At 36.9% G+C, this 23,492-nt stretch overlaps 1 protein-coding gene and 1 pseudogene across 1 annotated transcript; both read right to left on the reverse strand.

The window, feature by feature from the left end:
- Positions 1–2,094: 2,094 nt before the first annotated feature.
- On the reverse strand, positions 2,095–3,021 carry LOC101977758 (olfactory receptor 5AK2). The gene has a single exon (XM_013361292.2). The coding sequence runs from the start codon at positions 3,019–3,021 to the stop codon at positions 2,095–2,097; it is 927 nt and encodes a 308-aa protein (XP_013216746.2).
- A 14,898-nt stretch (positions 3,022–17,919) lies between these two features.
- LOC144376735 (olfactory receptor 5AK2-like) lies at positions 17,920–18,840 on the reverse strand (annotated as a pseudogene).
- Positions 18,841–23,492: the final 4,652 nt, after the last annotated feature.

A 23,492-nucleotide genomic window follows, 5' to 3' on the forward strand; every position in this document is an offset into this window, starting at 1 on the left:
TTAAACTTTACGAAGAGCTGTAGTTTAAAAACGACATGGTATTGGCACCAAAATAGACATGTAGAACAATGGTACAGCATAGAAGACACAGAGACAAACCGACACAATTTGTTATCTCATATTAGACAAAGGAGGAAAAACATTCACTGGAGAAAAGGTAGCCTCTTCAACAAATGGTGCTGGGAAAACTGAAAATCCATATGCAGCAAAATGAAGTTAAGCCCCTATCTCTCACCTTGCACAAAACTCAACTCAGAAGTGAATCAAGAACCTCGGAATTAGCCCAGAGACCCTGCGCCTAACAGAGGAAAAACGTGAGTCCAAATCTTCATCATGTAAGATTAGGTCCTTATTTTCTTAACAAGACCCCTAAAGTGCAAGAAATAAAATCAAGAATCGATAAATGTGATGGATTTAAATCAAAAGATTTCTGATTAGCAGAGAAAACAATCAATAATGTGGAGAACCTACAGAGTGGGAGAAAATCTTTACCACACCCACATCAGATAGAGCACTTTTCTCCAGGATATACTTAATTAGAATAAAAAAAAAGTGGAAAAAAGAAAAAAAGAACTCAAAAAGCTTAACACCAAAAACAAAACAAAACAAACAAAAACAATCAAATGACCCAATTAATAAGTGGGCTAAGGAACTGAATAGACACTCTCTAAAAGGTAGCTATTTCTTATCATGATCAATTTAAAAATATTTTTAAAACCTGTTTATTGGAGCTTAGGATTTATATGCAATAGTGGAATTCATTGTGACATATTTATACATACACAGGACATTTCCCAGTACCTCACCTTGCACTCCCTTGACTTCTAATTGACTTGGGTCTTCACAGTAATGTTCAGAAGCAGTTGCTGGTCCTAGTAAGTCCTTATAAACACATACTTCTATAAGAATAGATTGCCATACTGAACTATTAGAGAGATGGACCATATATTTTTTCATTTAATGGACAGATTCATGTTTTCTGTGAACATTCCTTCTTCCCTCATTCTACAACTGTTTTAATAAGTATTTAGTAATTTCCAGACACCCAATGCAAGAGTGCATTTCTAGTCTTAACGGAGATTCAGCTTGAGTGTTTTCTCATATATACACCATGGCAGGATAAATAATAGCTTGATCAAGGTGTCAGGTGAAAACTCTTTACTCTGGGAAGGAATCTACCACTGTGTGGTAAGTTGTAAAAATGACTGCAGGTGCTTTCCTTCACTGCTTGCCCACCATTATGAAGCTGGGTCCTGTCTGTACTAAGCTTTCCTGCCAAATAATCTTTCATTGACTCAAAGATCTCTTGCCCTATGTTGAATTCCCATGGAGCTTCTGTAGTTTAACCTTATTTGTTTGAACAAAATGATTGTAAGTGAATGATTACTGGCAAGAGTTCAGATACAACTCTTTCTAGGTTATCTCAGCTGGAGATAAGAATAAACTGTTATCCAGAGTTCCCTTTCCCAAGGAAAGAAAGTGATGGAATAGGAATAAAGAGGGTAACTGTTGACAGAAAGAACTGTTCCTAAGGAGTGTGGGATGTAACAAATATAAGAATGTTGTATAGAAGTGATAGCTTGAGTCACAAGATGATTTGTAAGGAAATACATTTATTTCACATTCAAAGATGTACAATAATTGAAGAATTGTACCATAATTGCAATAGAATTTACAAAGGATCTCACTGTAGAAAATTTAGGGAACTTTTTCAAAGGTCAAGAAATCAATAAACTTCAATTTTAGTTGTGACAATATTCAAACAATTTTTAATATTTCTAGCCATTTAAAGTATATTTGAAAAATATTTGAAATAATACTTTATAAGTTTTATATAAACTCCTTAATATTTTTCACCATCTACGTAAAGCATTCTCCTTGAGGATTGTTTTTCAGATTATATTTCAGAAAAAATGAATCTCAGGAGACTTGTTAGAATATTTCTCACATTCTAGCATCTTATGTGTTGATAGAGTAACCTGGATTTAACAGCTGAATATGTTAACACGCTTTCAATTTCCAAATTATTAAAGGGCAGTAACATGTTTCCACTGCGTGCTTTGACATGCTGAATTGGAACAATTTGGGTCTAACCTAAAATATCTTTTTGGCCACCACTTTTAAAGCTTCCTTCACCTCCTTGTTTCTCAGGCTGTAGATCAGGGGGTTCAACATGGGAATGACAATGCCATAAAATACAGAGGCCACTTTCCTATTCTCCTGGGCATTCTCAGAATGAGGCTGTAAGTACATGTAAGCAAGGGTGCCATAGAAAATGGTGACCACTGTCAGGTGGGAGGCACAGGTGGAGAAGGTCTTCCTCCTCCCTGCAGTAGAAGACATCTTCAGGATGGTGGTCAGGATATAAATGTAAGAGAAGATGACCACCAACACAGTGAAGGTCAAGTTAAATCCCACAAAGATCAAAATTAGCATGAAGTTCAAGTCATTGTCTGAGCATGAAAGGGTGATAATTGGAGGAATATCACAGAAAAAATGATTGATGTTGAATTTACAGAAGGTCAGTGAAAAAGTGAAACCTGTGTGTACAGAGGCATTTATTGATCCCATGAGGTATGAACCAGCTACCATCTGGATGCAGACTGTCTGAGACATGATGATGGAATAGTGAAGAGGCTTACAGATGGCTACATAACGGTCAACCGCCATCGCTGCCAGGAGGTAGCAGTCGCTAGTCGCAAAGGTTGCATAGACCAGTAATTGCGTTAAGCATCCACCAAATGATATGGACTTGTTTTCTGTGATGAAGTTTTGCAGCATCTTGGGAGTGATAGCTGTTGTGTAGCAGACGTCAACAAAGGCCAGATGTTGTAGGAAGAAGTACATGGGTGTTTGGAGCCTGGCATCTGTCCTGATGAGTAGGATCATTCCGGTATTCCCCACCATGGACGTCACGTAGATCATGAGAAACACAATGAAGAAGATGATCTGAAACTCATGTTGGGCACCAAATCCCAGAAGGTAGAATTCGGTCACCTCAGTGCTGTTTCCTTGTGTCATGGCTACCCAACGTCTGGAGAGAACCAAGAGGAGGACCAAGAGAAGAAAGGAAAGTATTGTGGTTCTTCAAATGAAATATTCCTACATTTCATGACACTGTTTTCAACTTCCCTGTTGCTAACAGAAGCAGATAAAGGGATTTATTGCTTTCCAAATAATTTCTTCTGTATTCTTGATAAAGGCTACCATATAAAAAGAGCATTTGGGCCATGATTTCATGTCAAAGGGAAGACTGCCTCATGGAAGAGCAGCAACTTTTAAAGTGTTATTCTAAGTAGCATCAAGTAACATACTTTTTATTGAATTTTAGCTATCTATATTTGCTTAGGGAAATATTTGACTCTGATTTCGTACCTCCTCTGCAGGCTATATCTTTCTTATGTTAGCATTTTATCCTTTTAATGCTCATTCAATCTCTTAAAATTGGGAACATTAGAGGAAGAAAAATTTCCAGGGATATATCCTGGCCCACGTGCATTTGATGGCTTACAGCATGCCTGTATTATTTCCTCTTTAATGACTCCCATCAGAGGTCTTTACTTTACGTACCAGATAATCCTCTTATTGCACATACATGAGAGATAACTTACATTTCCCATGGTATTGTTATCTTTTAAGTTATTGCCTAGCTGAAGGAAAATTTTTGTGGTACCAATTCAATACATGACGATGGCTTATTCTAAATCAGAAATCTCTTGGTTTTCCTCTGAGTTCCTGTTTCTCATCCTGGTTAGGTATACAACTGATGCATTCCTGCATGGTTTTCCATACAGTGTTAGACTTCAAATTCACTGAGTTAGTGTCCTTAGATTCCCTTCCTTATGGCCAAGCACTGCTCATTGTGAAGCAATAAATCATGGACTGATGGTTGGCAGAAATGGGCTGCCCATCAGTACACCTGCTTTTTCTTCTTAAACCACAAATAAACCACACTCTCAAACAAGCTTGCTTATGCAGGGTCATCTTATCATGTAATACCCTAAGGAGGATGGGAAAAGGCAATGCATGCTACACCTAGGCCTCAATCAGGCGTCTGATTCCCATTTGAAAATCTTATCCTTTGATACCTCATCTGTTAGTGGGATATTCACACTCAGGGAAGACTGCCTCATGGAAAAGCAACAAATCAAGGGATAAGGTGGTGAGATATTATACAGGGAAATAGATAAAAATATGAATTTCAGATGAAATATTTTTTAGTAGAGCTGTGATGTAAATATTGCATAGGAAATAGTAAAAATAGAACATTACTCAATGTTTATCTGAAATTCAAAATTAACTGGGAATCCTACATTTTTATTTGCTAAGCCTGGTGGCTTACGGCAGTCTATTTCGGGCTGGATTCCTGAATGATGGTGTGGAACAGGGTCTCTGTCTTGGTCCATTTGATGTTTGTGTAGCAGAATACCAGACTTGGTAATTTATCTAGAAAAAGAAAATTGGTTTGGCTCACAGTGCTGTAGGCTGGGAAGTCCAAGATTGAGGTACCACATAAGTGAGGGGCCTTCTTGCTGCTCATTCTATGGCCAAAGGTAGAGGGCAAGAGAGAATGAAAGCAAGAGAGCCAGAGAGGTGAAACCTGCTTTAATGAGAATTCTACTCTCTAGATAACCGACTCTCTCCCCCAAGAACAACATTAATTCAGTTAATGAGCAGAGCCCTCATGACCTAGTCCTCTCTTATTAATCCTAACCTCCCAACACTGTTGCTTTAGTGAATAAGTTTCCAACAGATGAGCTTTGGGGAATGCTTTGATTCAATAGTACCCCACTGCCTACTCTGGGTTTGGTGTGATTGAGAATTTCTATTGTTATATGTAACTGAGATTTAGGGATTTCTTTCTTTATTACAGTTTGCCCTATTCTTAATGATTGTTATCTCATTCATACAATGCAATAAAAACTTTTTCTCATTATTTAAAGTAACACATACATGAAAATAGAACAATGATACTAGGTTCTAACCAGAAAGTGGATTGGTGATTGATTACTGACGACTTACCAGTTATAAGAAGACCAAATATTGATCAGCAAAGAAAGAGCTTAGAATCAACCAAATTTATTCTACAAAATCCTCAAAGAGAAACACTGTGACAGGATGGAAGGGCATATGAAAAGAATGAGGATTGGTTGAGAGCCTTCTAAGTAGCAACTTACAGTTATAGCTTTTGATTATAACTTCTAGGTCATCAGCTTACCAAGGTCACCTGAGCTTTCCTGGCTTAACAATGTGAACATACAGAAAGGTCTCAAATGATACCTAAAAGACAAAGAAAGAGGAAAGTCCCCTAGGAGACAGCAGAAACTACTCAAGAAAAGGGCCATCTTTGTAACTCGCAAGCAACCCCTACAACCATGTGTGTGTGATTTTTACTGTCAGGGAGTACCAATGGGAATGTAATTATTGAAGGATACATAAGGTCATTAAAATTATCTATTATTTTTATTTTAAAGTATCTCATGGCTAAACACATGGTTGAATAATTGTTCATACAATTTCAATATATTTTTCTATATGGACAGTATTAAATAATAAAAGAAACTACCCAGGAAGGAACAAAACATATTCCAAGCCATTGGTTGTGTGCTCCTTTACTCATTTCAGTGACTCTAGGGACAGCTGCACCTTCACAGAGCAGATGGGCAGGAAGAATGAACACCGAATTGTGGGCATGTAGCAAACTAAGCCAATCACTGGTGTCGGCACTCCTGGATCCTTAAATCCCCTGAGAAATAAGCAGCATGTTGATTGTTTCAGTAATGAAACAAGGCAGTAGTGACTTCAATTCAACTTTTAGTGAGAAATGAGAAGAAATAAGTTAGTAAAAATTCTTTCTTCATCTGAATTTCTTAGAAAATAGGCCAATGGAGCCCTTTTAAGAAGGCCACATTGAAAACAGGTGGAGAAAACACTTATGAGAGGAGGGTGGCCTAGGTCAGGGACTATTCAATACACTCTTGATGGAGTAATGACATTTACCTTCTCAATTTCACTTTGATCATTCTGAATCCAACTAACATAATATACCATTTATGGGGACACTTTTAAAGGATGAGGACCAACCCCAGACCATTGCACAGAAAGGATCTGTCTGTATATAGAAGGTGAATTATTTTGTTTCATCTGTGATGCAGATATTTCCTGATTAAATGTATGCTATAGAGAAAATGCCCATGACCCGAGTATTTCAAATACGTGTAACATATACCTAGTCCTAGTGCTTCTGAGCTTCATTTGGAAATACCTTTGGGCAATGAAAAGGAGACAGGTAGCCCTGGGTTTGGATTCTTTTCTGCCAGTTCACAGAGGCTAAGGATGTAGCCACCCTCTGCCTCACTTCCTTCTCTAACATGGGTGTCACAGAATTTACGTGCAAGCTCGCTATGGGCACTCCAACAATGTTTCTAAAAATGAAAGTTTGGAAATAGGCTTAAATACATTGGCAGGTTCATAGTATAGATCATGACATAATCCAAAAGTGCCCACATCTCAAGGTCAAAAGAGAAGAAAGCGAGGCATTGGCCAATATTTTAGTGTGGGCCCTTTTAGAAATTAAGCTTTCTCACATTCTCCTTTTCTTTCATTCTTTATTTATTTATGGACAAAATTTATACATAATACACACAAGTTATAATTATCCATGAGAGTGTGGTTTGGGTGAGAATCAACCTTATATTTTAAAATCATAAAGTTTGTTCTCTCACTCTTATTTTTATACTAGAAATTTGTGATATTTTAGATTACAAAAGAACACTACTAATCTTTGATGTTGTCATTGGTATGCTAAGCCTTACCCCCTTAGTTTTTTGTTTGCTCTATTTTTGTTCCTGAGATTATTTTTCCTGCTTTTTTGTAGGTCATTTGAACATTAAAAAATATTCTAGTATAACTTTTCTCTAGTGGTTTTAATATATACTCTTTTTAAATAAAGCTTTTTGTTTAAAGTGGCTGTTCTAGCTAGGTATTATAGACACATTGGTGGTGTTGCATTTTACCAATCTGGGTATCATAGAAACCTTACTTCCTTTGTTATCCCTGATAGTCTCCCATTTTTTAACATAATTGTTTTAAATATTACTTGCATGCATATTCCCACCACTTCAGAGTATTAGAAGTTTTTCTTCAATGTTCAAGCATAATTTAGAAAACTAAAGAAAAGCATGTAAATGGTCTCTAATTTTCAATTTTTTTTTTTTGCTTTTTCCACGCTCCTTCATGTTCCCTGATGTTCCAGGACTCCTTCATCTAATATCAATTAAGAGAGAGTTTGGCAGAGAAGATAGAAAAGCATGCTATTATATGTGGTGGACCAAAAAGGTCATGTAAATATAATTGATATCGCAGATCAAAAAGAAAAAGAAGGGAAAAAATACCATGCAAACTTTAACCAAAATACTGAAAGAGAGACAATATTAATATCAGATGAAGCAGAAGTCACATGAAAGAAAATGACCAGGAACAAAGAGGGCTGTTAATGGCAAATGGTTAATCCACTAAGAAGAAACATAAATCCTAAATGTGTGGACACTAAACTAGGGAACTGAACAAATATAAAGCATAAAGTGATAGATGTGAAGAGTGGCAAAGGCAATCCACAACTAGTATTGGGGTATTCAATATTCCTCTCTTAATTGTTGGTAGAACATCTGGACAGAAGATCAGCAAGTATATAGAAATCAACCCCCTGGGTCTACTTGACACATGGAACACCCCATCTAACATGAGCAGAATACTCATTATTTTCCCAAGCACGTACAAATATACCTTGAGTCAGACTCTATCTGGGGCCACAAAGGTTCTAAATCAACTTAAAATAATTGGAAAAAAATACAATGAATATCTTCTGAAAACAGTGAGTTGAAACTAGAGATGAACAATAGAAAGGGAACAGAATATGTAAGAAAACTTGCAAATAAAAAACTCATTTCTAAACGTCATTTTGGTCAATAAGGTCAATGAGGGAAATAAAAATATGAAAATGAAAATAATACAATACATGAAAGTTTAGGGGATGCTCCTAACGTGTGGAGAGGGCAAAGTGTAGCACTGAATGCTCACAACAGAAAAGAGAAAAGGTCTGTAACCAATGAGCTAAGCTCCCACCTGAAGAAACTAGGAAAAGGAGAAAGTGAACCTAACACCAGCAGAAGGAATGGAAAAGCAAAGCTAAGGGTAGACGTAAGTGCAGTTTGACAGACAAAAACCATGTGAAAATGTCAGTAAAACACATAGGTGATCTGACAAAGTAAAAAGAGAGAAGATACCAATGATCAAACCAGGAATAAGGCAGGCTGAATCATTTCACGCCCAGGAGACATCAAACAAGTAATGAGGGAATTACATGAATAACTCTACACAGAGATTCTACAACAAAGGAAAAGTAAAAACTACACCTAAACCAATTTGAAAGCAATAATGTGAACGGCCATATAGCTATTAAGAAATTTGAATTTATGAATGTAAAACTACCCCTCCAAAAATCATCGAGGAATTTGTCAAAATCTAAGGAAGAATTAAATACTACGGAAAGAACACTTCCCAGCTTCTCCTTATAATTCTAGTTTGACTCTGATAAAAATGACAGATGAAGAATTTATGAAAGAAGAAACTTATATGAATGTAGATGTAAGACTCTTCTATAAGACATTAGCAAGCATGTAATTCAGATACGCGATTATATACCATCCAGTGAGATTTACCTCAGTGCTGAAAGACGGGTTCAAGATATAAAAATCCAATCAATGTAGTGTACTACAAACACACACACTAAAAAAAAAAAGATATTAGGATCATAAAACATGTGTGAACAAAGACATTTGACAAAATCCAACACCTATTTATGGTTGCATAAAAAACAAAGCTACTGAAACTAGTACTAGAAGCAATCTCCTCAACTTGATGTAAAACTACAAATACTGTTCTTGGTGGTTAGACACTAAACACTTAGTACTTAAGATCAGTAACAAGGTAAATATGTGCTCATCACAGCTATTCACAATAGTTCTGGAAGTTCCAGTCCATGAAATAAAGGAAGAGAAGGAACACAATCACACATTTCAGAAAGGAAGAAATGAAAATTGTTTGCCAATGACATGATGGTCTATGTTGAAGATCCTGAGAAATCTACCAAAGTCTTCCAGAGTTCAAAAGTTTATGGAATACAAGATGATCATAAAAAATCAATTGTATCTTTATGCTAGCAACAGAAAGGTGAGAACTGAAATTAAAATGCCTATTTTACAATCACTAAAAAACTGAAATACTTGAATATAAATCTAAGAAAATCTGAATAGGATTAGCATGCTGAAAATTAGAAAATATGAATGAAATAAAACAAAGATCTAAATGAACAGGTCTACTGGGTTCATGGATTAGAAGACTCAATATAATGAAATGTCAATCCTTCCAACCTTTTATATGGGTGTAATACAATTCCTGATAACATCTGAAAAATTTTTTTATAAGGAGACAAAGTTATTCTGGAAGTTATATAGAAGGTGTTAGAATATCTAAACCAATTCTGAGAAAGAATAAAGTGAATGAGCCACTCCACTTGATCCCAGAGTTTGTTATGTAGCTGTAGTAATATGCATTCATGTTGGTGGAGGGATACACAAAGATGAAGCAGAACAGAAAACCCAGAAACAGATACATATGGGGATAGCCAGCTCATCCTTGAAAACGATGCAGCAGTCATTCAATAGGAGAAAGGACCATCTTAATAAATAGTCCTGGAGTATCTCTCTATAGGGGAAAAAAAGAACTTGACATAAACCTTATGTCCTACACAAAAATTAACTGAAAAATAACATATATTTAAATGCAAAATATAAATCCATAAATCTTCAGAAGAAAAGAGGACTCAATTTTTAGCTCCTAAAGTTTATAATGTTGAGACATGAACAAACATTTCTTCAAAGAAGGGCATAAGGCTGAAAAAAATATGAAAATATGTCCAATGTCAGTAGTCACGAGGGAAATGCAAACTAAGAACATGACTGGATATCACCACACTAAACATGAGGAGATATCACTGGGCATGAAGCAGACTGGCTAACATAAATATAGTGACAATACCAAATGCTGGCAAAGACACAAAACTACTGGGTCTCCCATACAGTGCTGGTGGAATGCAACAAATATGGTGTGATCACACTGGAAGAAAGTTTGGTAGCATTTAAAAAAAAATCTAAATATATTTATCATACAGCCTAGTCCTTGTATACCTATGTAATTATATTTGTACAAAATCATGTCCACTTCAAAATGTATAAACAAATTTCAAAGCAGCTGCATCTGTAACATTCCCTCAATGGTAAATAACTAAAATGTTCTATAACATGTTATTGGTTAAAGTGTGATGCATCTCTTTTGTGAAATGAGCACAACAAACTGTTGGCACATGCAAGATGGATCTAAATGGCATTAAATAGATTAATAAAGAAGCTAATTTCCGATCACCATGCACTATGTGGTTGCATTTATAACATTATCAAAATGAAAATTATGGAGATGAAGACTAGGTCAGAGATTGCCTGGGGCTAGTGATTGTAGGTGGAGGTGGGTGATGTCTATACAGGGAAGGGTGTGAAGACTGTGTGGAATCTTAGATCTGTGACAGAAAATTCTACATCTTGATGATTATGGTGGTTGCAGGAATCCATATTCATGAGACAATGAGAGAGACATGTGCACACACTATACCAAATTCAAAACCCCGGGTTTAGTGTCAGAGTGGAATTACGTAAGATGTACTATTGAGGGAACACTGGCTGAACTGTTTATAGGCACTTGGCACTAACTTTGTCATTTTTTTTTTGTAAATTTATGAGCATTTCAAAATAAAAAGTAAAATAAAAAAAATAAAAAGGAAAATACAGAGCCTGGCTTGAAGTGATGTGAAGTTCAAGTTAGCAAATCTACAAAGACCTCGAAGCATGGTGCAGACAGTGAATGCTCACCCCATGTCCAAACAACACATGCAAATGTTATATTAAGCATATTTAGTGTTGGTTGGTTGGTTGACTGATTAGTTGATTCAATTATTTGATCATTCACATTCTTTCCTGGGCACCAGATTCAAACCCCTCACTTCCTTTCCATCACATCACCTGTGATGAGCTGAGTCCTGGTCTCAGGATGAGATGTGCTGGAACTGCACCTTCTTCACCCCTGGTGCTTTGCTGCTTCCTGTACACAGTAACACCACACAGCTGCTGTTGAAAATGGGAATTGCCCTGTTGTACTTACACTAGAGTTGCTTCCAGAATCTCTTTCTGCAGCTGGTGCAGGCTGATTGCCCGCGGAGGGCTCTCTCTGTGATTCCACCAGGGAGCTTATAGTCGTGACCCCAGGGATCAATACTCGCTCCCTTGAGGACCTGAGGTTCTGGAGCTAAGATGAAATTGAGTAAACAATGATATCTGGTGATTTTTGACTGATGGAAATTGAAGCTGGGAAATGATTCTTTTCAAGACTTTTAGAGAAAATGATTCTTTCTCATGTCATTGTTTCTTTAATAACTACTTTTAATTATGAATCAGGTTGAGCATCTTATGTCTTAGGACCAGTGGTTATGTGTGTATAAATTTGTATGTTTCTATAATTAGTGAAAAGTACCTTTCTGAAAAAATAAATCTAAACCTAACCTAAATTTATGGGCATATGGTCTCTGGTATGACAAATAATGATACTATTATATGAGTACATATCATAATATTGTTCATTTATTTCAAAAATTTCTCTTGAATTATTTTTTATAAATTTATACATTGTAAAAATCAACTCTACACAAAGACAATATGCATACTAGTTGTACTTTATCACTATTTCTGACAACCACCTGTAAAACAAGAGACTTCGAGTTTTGTTTGCTAGGGAAGCCTGCCCGTCTTAAGCCTGTGGTTTGATTAATACGTAAAAAGAAAGCTAAATTCATTGAACCTGTAGATTTTTGATTAAAGAACAAATGAATGAGGGAAAGTTATTATCAAAAGCTAGTGGTTTAATATTCAGTTTTCCTTATGGAATGGCTAGTTTCTCGAAAATCTGGCTTAAATATAAGGATTCATTTCCCTTTGCGACAGCAGTTTGAGAGTGAAGATCAATCCCTTTTTGATTTGCTTTCCCTTTCTCATATGTTGACTGCCTCACAGTCTAACAGCTCTACTTTAGCTTCAGACGTAACAAGTCATCACAAAGCAGGAAATATGCACAGAGAGGACAGGTTATCTCACATACACCTTTGAACAGAAAAGCAAAAATTTTCTCCAAATTTCCACAGAATCTTCAAGGTAAACATCACTATCCACACCTTTGTTATACGGGTTAGCAGAAACGTTGAGGTCTTGCACCACATCTTCTCAGAACTTGATGGTCGTGCATCTGTGGTAGAGAGTTTTTTCTGTCCTAAGAGGGGCCCATCTTCTATGGCATCTCTCTGCTTCTTGCCTCAGGAATATCTCTGAAGCCATGAATCGGCATAGATGTGGGGGGTTGTTTACTGCTTTGGCAAACTTTCAAACAATGGAGGAGAAAGAGAGTAGAGTAAATGTCACAACCTTCTGTCCTGGGACAGACAATTCTGAGGGACATTCGATATAGTCCATTCCAGTCCCCTGTGGAATTGAGTTCCGGGTCCCCAAAGTGTAAAGCAGGTAAGTCCCTCACTCAGTCTTCCCTGCATTTCCTCCTTCACTTTCTCTTGTTCTTCTCTCTGATGCCTGGAATGAACACCACCAAAATGTTTAGCAACTGTAGAGTGTGAAGGAAAAGTTCCCACAGAACTGATGTCACTTCAGATAATGTCCAAAAGCTCAGGGGTGCCAAGGACCACCCTTCTTACAAAATAGTACTAATTTAGGGGTCTTCATTATCACCCTCAGACTTGATAATGCACTAGAATATGCCACAACTCTGATGTTAGGCACCAAAGGTTCATGTCCCACCTTCTCCCTCCATTCACGTGTTGAAATCCTGCCCTCAATGTGCTGGTGTTAGGAGGTGGGAACTCTGGGAGGTGTGTAGAATTAGCTAGTTATGTGATAGTAGGAGCAAATTTTGTTTTATGACTTCATCCTGTAAAACAATCATGCCAAGTAGAAGAGTCATGACTGGGGCAAGATGTTCTTTTCCTTTTGCTATAGAAACTTTTAAGAACACAAAACTACCTAATGGGGTATTATTTCTGTAACTAGGTAACTGGGCTCTGTTTCTGTAACTGGGGTGACTGGGCTAACTGTGATTGGTTAGGCTTCCTACTGCTTGACTGCACTGTCCTGCTTCTGTAACCTGGCTTACTTGCATTGGCTAGACCCCCCAGCCCGAACATCCCTTTTGCAGTTTTCAGGCTTATAAGGAGTGCCCTTGCAATTGTTCGGGGCTGATCAGAGGAACAGCTTTATGTTCTGGTCAGCCGCCATCGGTGTGGTTCAATAAAGGCTTGATTCGATTATACGTGAGTGGTCTGGAAGTCAGTTTATGAAACCATGGGACAAAGCTTTAACTATAACAGTTATAAGGGTGGAGCAGTGCTAATTAAGGGGATTTGTGCCTTGTGAGTACGGGAGCAGCTTGATGCCCCTCTTGCTCTCTGCTGTAAGAGCATATCTTCACCCAGAAGACAGCCCCCACCAGAGCCTGATCATATGGTTGCTCATTTCGGCCTTCCAGTTGCCCAAACAGTGAAGAATAAGTTTCTGTCATTTTGAAGCCATCCAACCTGTAGTAATTTGTTATGCTAGCTCAAACTGACAAGGACAGGAATTTTTACTTAGGGTGAGACTTTACCGTTGGAAATATCTAAAAAATTGAAAGTGGCTTTGGTTTAGGGTAATGGACATAGGTTTGATGTATTTTGAGAGATTGATAAAAAAAAAAAGTCTAGACTTCTGAGAACACAGTTTTAAGAGTGACTCATATGAGGCCTCAGAAAGAAAAGTGAGATACAGAAGAAGTTTCCTTATTCCTGAAGATATTCTAGGAAACAAAGAAAAGAACAGACTGCAGGTATGTTCTGCTGAGATGTCAATCTCTAGGTCTGGAAGGTGGGACTTCTGCCTCAGATAGCCCGGAGGGCAGTGTGTGGAGCTAAAGAGGATGGTTCTTGAGCTTTGGGATCTCAGAGGTCACCTGCCTAGGTTTTGCACGTGCTTGGGCCCCATCACTCCATTTTATTTCCTATTTCTCTTTCTTGGAGTGGGCATGAATATCCTATTCCTGTTCTCTTTTATTTTGGAAGCTCACATCTTGATTGATTTGATGGTCTCAGATGGGGAATTTTGGCTCAGAATAAACCATTTCATAAATCTGATCCATATCTTATCTAGATGACACTTAGATGACACTTTAGAATGACATTATGGTTGATGGTAGATACAAGAACTTTTGGGATTTTCCAGAATGGAATGAATGCATTGTGTATGTCAGAGGGATAAGATTTTTAGGGTCCCAAATGCAGAATATTATGGACTGAGTGTGGTTTCCCAATATGCCAATGTCAAAGTCCTGTACCACTTTGTATATATACCTCATTTAAAAAAATCAATTTATCTATTGAAGGACACCAAGTTGGTTCCATAGTTTAGCTCTTGTGAAATTATGGCATTTGCTGGTAAATGGATGGAGCTAGAGGATATCATGCTAAGCAAAATTAGTCAATTCCAAGAAACAAAATTCTGGATGTTTTCTCTGATATTAGGATTTTAATTTACAATAAGGGAGAACAGTGCTAGAGAAGAATTACGTTATTCTGGGTTAGGTAGAGGGGGGTGAATGGAGGGGAAGGGAATGGGTGTAGGAAAGATAGTGAACGAATCTGACCTTATTACCCTATGTGTATATATGACTAAATGATGTGTGTGATTCTACATCATGTATAAGCAGAAAATGAGAAATTGTACTCCATTTATGTATTATGTGTCAAAGCACATTCAACTGTTATGTGTAACTAATAAGAACAAATAAAAAAATATAAAAAAAATCCTGTACCACAATGTGATAGTATAGGAAATGGCACTTTGGGAAAAAAATTTAAGTAAGAGGGTGGATCCTTCATGAATGGGTTTGGAGAACTCTCTAGCTCTTTTTTTCTGCCAAGTGAGGACATATCAAGATGTTGACTGTGTTCAACCAGGTAGAGTTCTCTCACTGGATCTTGCTGGTATCTTGATTTCAGACCTCAAGCCTCCAGAACATATGAGAAATAAATTGCTGCTGTTTACAAATTGTACTGTCAATAGTAATTTGATGACGTATTTGACATAGAACCCAGACAGAGGAAGACATCAGAAAAGGTGTTGTACACATACAGGTTCAGTTTTATTGTATCAGAAGAATTAAAGTTGGTACCAGTTAAGGTAGGAGAGATAGAGAGTGAGGTCTGAATGACATTTTATCATCCTCAGTGACGCCTTGCTGTCCTGACCTCAGTTAAGGCAATATTCATGGAGGATTACTGACCCAGGGAACTCATTAAATCTTTGGTGTCCAGTTTTTGTTGGAGCTTCAGGACATAGTGGCCATGTGGCTGTTCCTTATATCTAAGCTCCTTAGGGGGACCAGATAATACCTTTTGTCTCCTATTCCTGTGAAGTTTGAAATTGACAAAATAACTCCAAATTCTGATCACAATTCATCATGCAGTGGCCAAAGATTTGAGGCCAGCACTGTCACTCCTCTCTGGCAGGAGATTCCTTCAGTTAGAGATCACTTCCCAGTAGCTGAGGACACGGCCAGACTTTTCTTGAGGTAAGCTTAATTCTTCTCTATAATCCCAAATACATGACCTTTACTCAAGTCCGTGTCTCAGGAATAAAAACTAAGGCACTTATTACACTAGCTGCAATAGAGTTGGGCCATCAACGATTTATTTCTGAAAGCATTACTTCCCATCAAATATTAGAGTTCCTTTAGGAAGGAAAACAAGAATGCATAGTATATCGACAACCAGCTATATTTTTCACAACGATGAATTCATGGATGGAATGTCAAATACATTTTTCTTTGTGAATACTCTCTTCTCTAGGCCATTGGTATCCCAAAGTGTTCTTTATATGATCCCATATTTTTCTCTGAGTTTAGATTTATATTTTTATAAAAGTAGCCTTTTCTGATCAAATTCTTTTGAAAAACTTTTTATTGGTGCAAAACGATTACATATAATAGTAGGATTCACTGTGACATATTTATACATGCACAGGACATTCCCCAGTATCTCACCTTGCCCTCCCTTGACTTCAAGTACTAATTGAATTCTTGGGTCTTCACAGTAATGTTCAGAAGCAGTTGCTGGTCCTAGTAAGTCCTTATAAACACATGCTTCTATAAGAATAGATTGCCATACTGAACTATTAGAGAGATGGACTGTATATTTTTTTCATTTAATGGACAGATTCATGTTTTCTGTGAACATTCCTTCTTCCCTCATTCTACAACTATTTTAATAAGTATTTAGTAATTTCCAGACACCTGATGCAAGAGTGCATTTCTAGTCTTAACAGAGATTCAGCGTAAGTGTTTTCTCATATATACACACTATGGCAGGATAAAGGTGTCAGGTAAAAACTCTTTGCTCTGGGAAGGAATCTACCACTGTGTGGTAAGTTGTGAAAATGACTGCAGGTGCTTTCCTTCACTGCTTGCCCACCATTACGAAGCCGGGTCCTGTCTGTACTAAGCTTTCCTGCCAAATAATCTTTCATTGACTCAAAGATCTCTTGCCCCATGTTGAATTCCCATGCAGCTTTTGTAGTTTAACCTTATTTGTTTGAACAAAATGATTGTAAGTGAATGATTACTGGCAAGAGTTCAGATACAACTCTTTCTAGGTTATCTCAGCTGGAGATAGGAATAGAACTGTTACCCAAAGTTCCCTTTCCCAAGGAAAGAAAGTGATGGCATAGGAATAAAGGGGGTAACTTGACAGAAAGAACTGTTCCTAAGCAGTGTGGGATGTAACAAATATAAGAATGTTGTATAGAAGTGATAGCTTGAGTCACAAGATAATTTGTAAGAAGGAAATACATTTATTTCACATTCAGAGTTGTACAATCATTGCAACAGTATCTACAATGGACCTCATTATGGAAAATTTAGGGATCTTTTTTAAAAGTATGGGAAATCAATAAAACTTCAATTTTAGTACTGACAATATTTAAGCGATTTTTATTTTTTCCAGACATTAAAAGTATATCATGCTAAGTGAAATAAACCAATCCCACAAAACCTAACTCCAAATGTTGACTCTAATATGCAGCTGCTAATTCACCATAAGGTGGAGAGCACTAGGGAAGAATAGCGTTACCTTGGATGAAGTAGAGGGAAGTGATGGGAAGGGAGGGAAGGGGATTTGGGGATAGGAAAGATAGTAGAATGAAACTGACATTATTGCTGTATGTATATATGTGACTGCATGACCAATATGATTCTGCAACATGTACAATCAGAAAAATGAGAAATATCCCATTGATGTCTGATATATCAAAGTGCATAAGTGCATTCTACTATCATGTATAACTAATTAAAACAAATAAAAAAGAAAAAAGAAAGATTATGAATCCCAATAAAAGGATTCTCAGGCTACTGGCAAAAAAAGTATATTTGAAAAATATTTGAAATAATACTTTGTAAGTTTTATATAAACTCCATCATATTTCTCACCAACTACATAAAATTTCTCTTTGATGATTATATTTTTCAGATTATACTCCAGAGAAAATGAGTTTTAGGAGAATTCTTAGAATATTTGCCACATTCTAGCATCTTAGGTGTTGATAGTGTAACCTGGATTTAAGAACTGAACACATGTTCACACACTTTCAATTTCTAAATCATTAAAGGGCAGTAACATGTTTCCACTGCATGCTTTGATGTGCTGAATTGGAACAATTTGGATCCAACCTAAAAGAGCTTTGTGGCCACCACTTTTCAAGCTTCCTTCACCTCCTTGTTTCTCAGGCTGTAGATCAGGGGGTTCAACATGGGAATGACAATGCCATAAAATACAGAGGCCACTTTCCTATTCTCCTGGGCATTCTCAGAATGAGGCTGTAAGTACATGTAAGCAAGGGCGCCATAGAAAATGGTGACCACTGTCAGGTGGGAGGCACAGGTGGAGAAGGTCTTCTTCCTCCCTGCAGTAGAAGACATCTTCAGGATGGTGGTCAGGATGTAAATGTAGGAGAAGATGACCACCAACACAGTGAAGGTCAAGTTAAATCCCACAAACACAGTAAGTACCAGGATGTTGATGTCAATGTTGGAGCACGATAGCATGAGAATTGGGGGAACATCACAGAAAAAGTGATTGATGCTGTTGGACCAACAGAAGGACAGTGAAAATGTAAAACCCGTTTGTACAGAGGCATTTATTGATCCCATGAGGTATGAACCAGCTACCATTTGGATGCAGACTGTCTGAGACATGATGATGGAATAGTGAAGAGGCTTACAGATGGCTACATAACGGTCAACCGCCAGGAGGTAACAGTTGCTGGTCACAAAGTTTGCATAGACCGGTAATTGCATTCAGCATCCACCAAACGATATGGAGTTGTTTTCTGTGATGAAGTTTTGCAGCATCTTGGGAGTGATAGCTGTTGTGTAGCAGATGTCAACAAAGGCCAGATGTTGTAGGAAAAAGTACATGGGTGTTTGGAGCCTGGCATCTGTCCTGATGAGTAGGATCATTCCAGTATTCCCCACTGTGGACGTCACGTAGATCATGAGAAACATAATGAAGAGGATGCTCTGAAACTGGCGTTGGGCACCAAATCCCAGAAGGTAGAATTCAGTCACTTCAGTGCCATTTCTTTTTGTCATGGCTACCAAAAACCTGAAGAGGAACAGAATCACAAGAAGACAGAAAATCTGTGATTGCTTCCAGTTTATGTTACATTTTTGATTTTGATGTTCATGACAAGCCCAATAAAATTTATTGATTTCCAATTAATTGGAAAAATATTCTTGATTAAAAAGCCAGTTCATAAGTAGTATAATAGAATCATTAGTTATGTTTAAAATGAAGAATTCTTCTTAGATAAATGTTGTCTTTTAATATGTGGATCTAAAAAGTGTAAATTAATACACTATTACCTTATGATAAAGAGTTTTATAGTAAGGCCATATCAAAATTTGATTTCCAACTTTTTTAGCTGCCTGTAGTTTTCCTCAGACAGTTATCATTTACTCGTCTAATTTTAGTTCAAGCTCTGGAGTAATGATTCCTGGACCTTTGGTATGGCAAAAATTGGCTGCTGCCCATCTATTCATGACTTTCCAGATAGGACCAGACATAAACCACATTTCCAATCAACTTGCTCTTGTGTGGTCATGATGTGATGTTCTACCCAAGTGTGGACAAAATTAATGCATGCTATATCTAGGCCTGAACCAACTCTCTCAACCTATTTCTAAAGAAACAGGAACCATATGACTTTTTGTACCCTTTCTTTTTTTATCTAGTAGCTATATATTAATATTCAGGGCAATTTTGCAAGTCATGTTTTAGGGTGGCAAGATATTATATGGAAAAACAGATAAAAATATGAATTTCAGATAAAACATGATTTTTTTTAGTAGAAATGCGGCTTAAATAGTACATAGAAATAGTAGAACATGACTCATTGTTTATCTGAATTTCAAAATAACTGGACATCCTGGGTTTTTATTTCTTAAATCTGATGGCCCTGTGTGGCTTATTGCAGTCTACCTTAGACTGGATATGTGAATGACCATGCGGAACAGCATCCCTGTCTTGGTCCTTTTGATGTAGTTATAGCAGAACAGTAGAGGTTTGGTGATATAAATAGAAAAAAAAGGTATTTATTTGGCTCACAGTGCTGGAGGCTGGGAAGTCCAAGATTGAAGAACTGTATCAGGCAGGGGCCTTCTTACCACACATCAGAAGGTAGACAGGCAAGAGAAGTTAAAACAAGAGAGGGTCAAACCTGCTTTGATGAGAAATCTACTCTCTAAACTGACTCTCTACCCCCAGAACAACATTAATTCAGTTAAGGAAGCAGAGCCCTTGTGACCTGTTCACCTCTTATTAGACCTTACCTCCCAACACTCTAGTGAATAATTGTCCAATATGTGAGATCTGGGGAAAGCTTTGAATCAATATCATGCGCCCGCCCATAGCATGCTTCTTACTCTGGGTTTGATGTGATTGAGATTTCAGTTGTTTTATGTCAGTGGGATTTAGGTTTCTTTTTTCTTTATATTTTTTTCCCTCTACATCTATTTGTCTTATTTTTTAACCATGTTTACTTCATTTATACAATGTAATAAAGGTTTTTCTTATTAAAAGGTATAAATGAATAAACATATAACAATACAAGTTTCTATCTAGAAGGTGGATTGATGATTGATGACTCATTTATCACACCCAAGAAAACCAACTATGAGTCATCAATAGAGAAAGATTAGATTTGACTAAGTTGATACTGTAGAATCCTCAAAAGGCACAGAAATCGAGGTTAACTGGCACAGTGTGACAGGCTTGAAGAGTAGTACAAGAAAGAGGGTTAGTTGAGTCTTCCAAGAAACAACTTATGGATTGTGATTTATAAGCTCACAGTTTACCTACGACGTCTGAGCTTTCTTAACTTTCCAATGTGAACATACAAAAAAAGCTCCCATGGTTCCTGAAGAACAAAGAAAGGGGGAAAAAGTTCATTTGGTGGAAGCTGAAACTTCACACACACACACACACACACACACACACACACACATACAAAATTTTCCTTTCAGAATGTAAAAATTGAAATGCAATTATTAAAGTTTATATAAGGTATTAAAGAAAAAAAATTGGCAGTGCTAAGGATTTTGCACATGCCAGGCAGATGCTGGCCATGATACAAAGTATTAATACCATAGTCAAAGGTATTAAAATTAGCTATTATTTTTATTTTGAATTGTATCACAGCTAAGCACACAATTGAATTTTTTGTTCATGTATTTTCAAAATTTTTGAAATTATGTACCTGTAGAATACAGATGTCTCTGGGTTTGAATTCTTTTCCTGCCGACTAATAGAGGCAAAGGATGTATAACCTGCCTCACTTCCTTTCTCTGTAAAATGGAAGTTTACTTGGAAATTTATTATATGCAATAAAGCAATGTTTCTAAAAGCAAAAACTTGAAAACACATTTAAATAAAAGTTTGAAAATACATGTTCTGGATCAATGCATAGTCCAAAACTGTGACAGATACATACTCTTCTAAGAGGGTACCCATGGTTTACTTTTAAAGGAGAAAGCAAACTGTAGAATAATATTTAGAATGTGGGGGCCCTTTAGCAAACTATTTTTTCTCTCTTTCAGTTCACATCTCTTGAATTCATTCTATTTATTCATGGATAAAATTGAAAATAATATATATCAAACTCTTTATTATAATCACCACAGTATGGTTTGAGTGATAAGGAACCTTAGAAACCTTGTCATTAACTGGTTTTTACACTATAAAAAATAAATTCAAGGGCTGGGGTTGTAGCTCAGTGGTAGAGTGCTCTCCTAGCATGAGTGAGGCACTGGGTACGATCCTCAGCACCACATAAAAATAAGTAAATAAAAATAAATAAAGGCATTGTGTCCACCTACAACAAAAAATATTTTAAAAAAATAAATAAATAAACAAATTCCTGATTTTTATCGTTTAAAAATGAACACTTTTTATTTTTTATATTGTCATTGGTATGCTAAGGCTCAAGTCCATCATTTCGATTTTGCCTTCTGTTTATTTTTCCTTTGTTGTGGGTCATTTGAAATTTTTTTTAGAATTCCAATTTGATTCATCGGCAGTGTTTTTATTTGTGGCTGCTCTGTGTATTATGTTGGAGGAACATAACTACATGTTACATGTTACCTATTGAAATTATATGGAAACACTAGTTCCTTTTTAAAATTAAAATGTTTGTACATATTGGTGGGATTTGTTGCTACATATTCATAGATGCACACAATATAAAAATATAATTTGGTTCACTATCCCTCCCCAGCACTCCCCACTCCTTTCCTCCCTCCCTCCCACCTCCTGGGTCCTTTCCTGTATTATGCTGATTTTCCTTTTCTCCTCCTCCTCCTCCTCCTCCTCCTCCTCCTCCTCCTCCTCCTCCTCCTCCTCCTCCTTCTCCTTCTTCTTCATCCTTTACTGTCTCTTGTTTTAAATATTTCCTCCATATACCGATAACCAAACTGAATCAAGTCAAAAGTTTCCTTCGACAAACATAAATTAGTAAGCTCAAGAGGAGAATAAAAATGTATTGAATTGATCTCTAGTTTTGCTGTCTCCATGCTCTCTGATCTTCCTGATGTTCCATGTTTCCTTCCTTTCCTTCACTTTTAGTTAAGAGTAAGAGGCTGGCAGACTGGATAGACCAACATGCTATAAATTCTGTGAACAAGAAACTCACTTCAAATGAAGTGATATCTGTAGGTCAAAAGGAACAGGAAGGAACAGATGTAACATGCAAACATTAACATTAACTAACATCTTGAAAGCATGGCTATGTTAATTTCGGGTAAAGTAGACTTCATAGCAAAGAAATTTCCCAGGGACAGAGAAAGACATTACACAATGACAAAAGGGTTAAGCTGCCAAGAAGAAAGAGCAATTGCAGATGTGTGGGCACCAAGCAAGAGACCTGCAATGAATAAAGAACCCAAACTGACAAAACCTGAGACAGGAAAAGGCCACCTGCAATTAGAATTCAGTGTTCTTTTCTTGAGAACTGATAATATATCTAGACAGAAGATCAGAAAGTATATGGACATTAACCAACAGGGGCTGCTTGACTATGCAGAACACTCCATGCAACAGCAGCAAACATATTCTTCAGTATGTACAAATATATTTTGAGACAGACCACATCCTGAGTCATAAACATTCTTTATCAACTTCAAATAACTGAAATCATTCTGGGTGCAGTAGGGCATGCCTGTAATCTCAGCATTTCAGGAGGCCGAGACAGGAGGATTGCAAGATCCAAGCCAGGCTCAGCATCTTAGCAACCTAATAAGACTCTGTGTCAAAATAAAGAATAAAAAGGGCTGGGATGTGACTCAGTGGTAAAGTACCTCTGGATTAAATCCCCAGTGTCAAAAACAAAACCCTGGAATCATACAGTGAGTGTTCCATGAACACAATGAAACCAAAGTATAGATAAATATTGTCCATAAATTGGCAAAGAAACAACTCATTTCTAAATAATATATGGGTCGGCAAGTAAAACTCAAGCGAAAAAGAAAAGAAAATATAAAACATGACCTAGCAAAAACTTTTGAGCTACCATCAAATCATGTTGACAGGACTGAATGTTTACAAAGAGAAAAGAGAAAAAAAAAAATATATCAACTCAATTTTTTAAGTTCTCAACTCAAGAAAGTAGAAAAGGAGCAACATGATCCTAAAGAAAATACAGGGAAGGGAAAAATTAAGCAAAATACAGAAATTAATGAAACCAAAGAGA

This window comes from Ictidomys tridecemlineatus, chromosome 4 (genome assembly GCF_052094955.1).
Source record: "Ictidomys tridecemlineatus isolate mIctTri1 chromosome 4, mIctTri1.hap1, whole genome shotgun sequence".
Taxonomy (NCBI): Eukaryota; Metazoa; Chordata; class Mammalia; order Rodentia; family Sciuridae; genus Ictidomys; species Ictidomys tridecemlineatus.

Coding starts and splice junctions, on each gene's coding strand:
- LOC101977758 (XM_013361292.2), bottom strand. CDS start 3,021: ATGACACAAGGAAACAGCACTGAGGTGACCGAATTCTACCTTCTGGGA.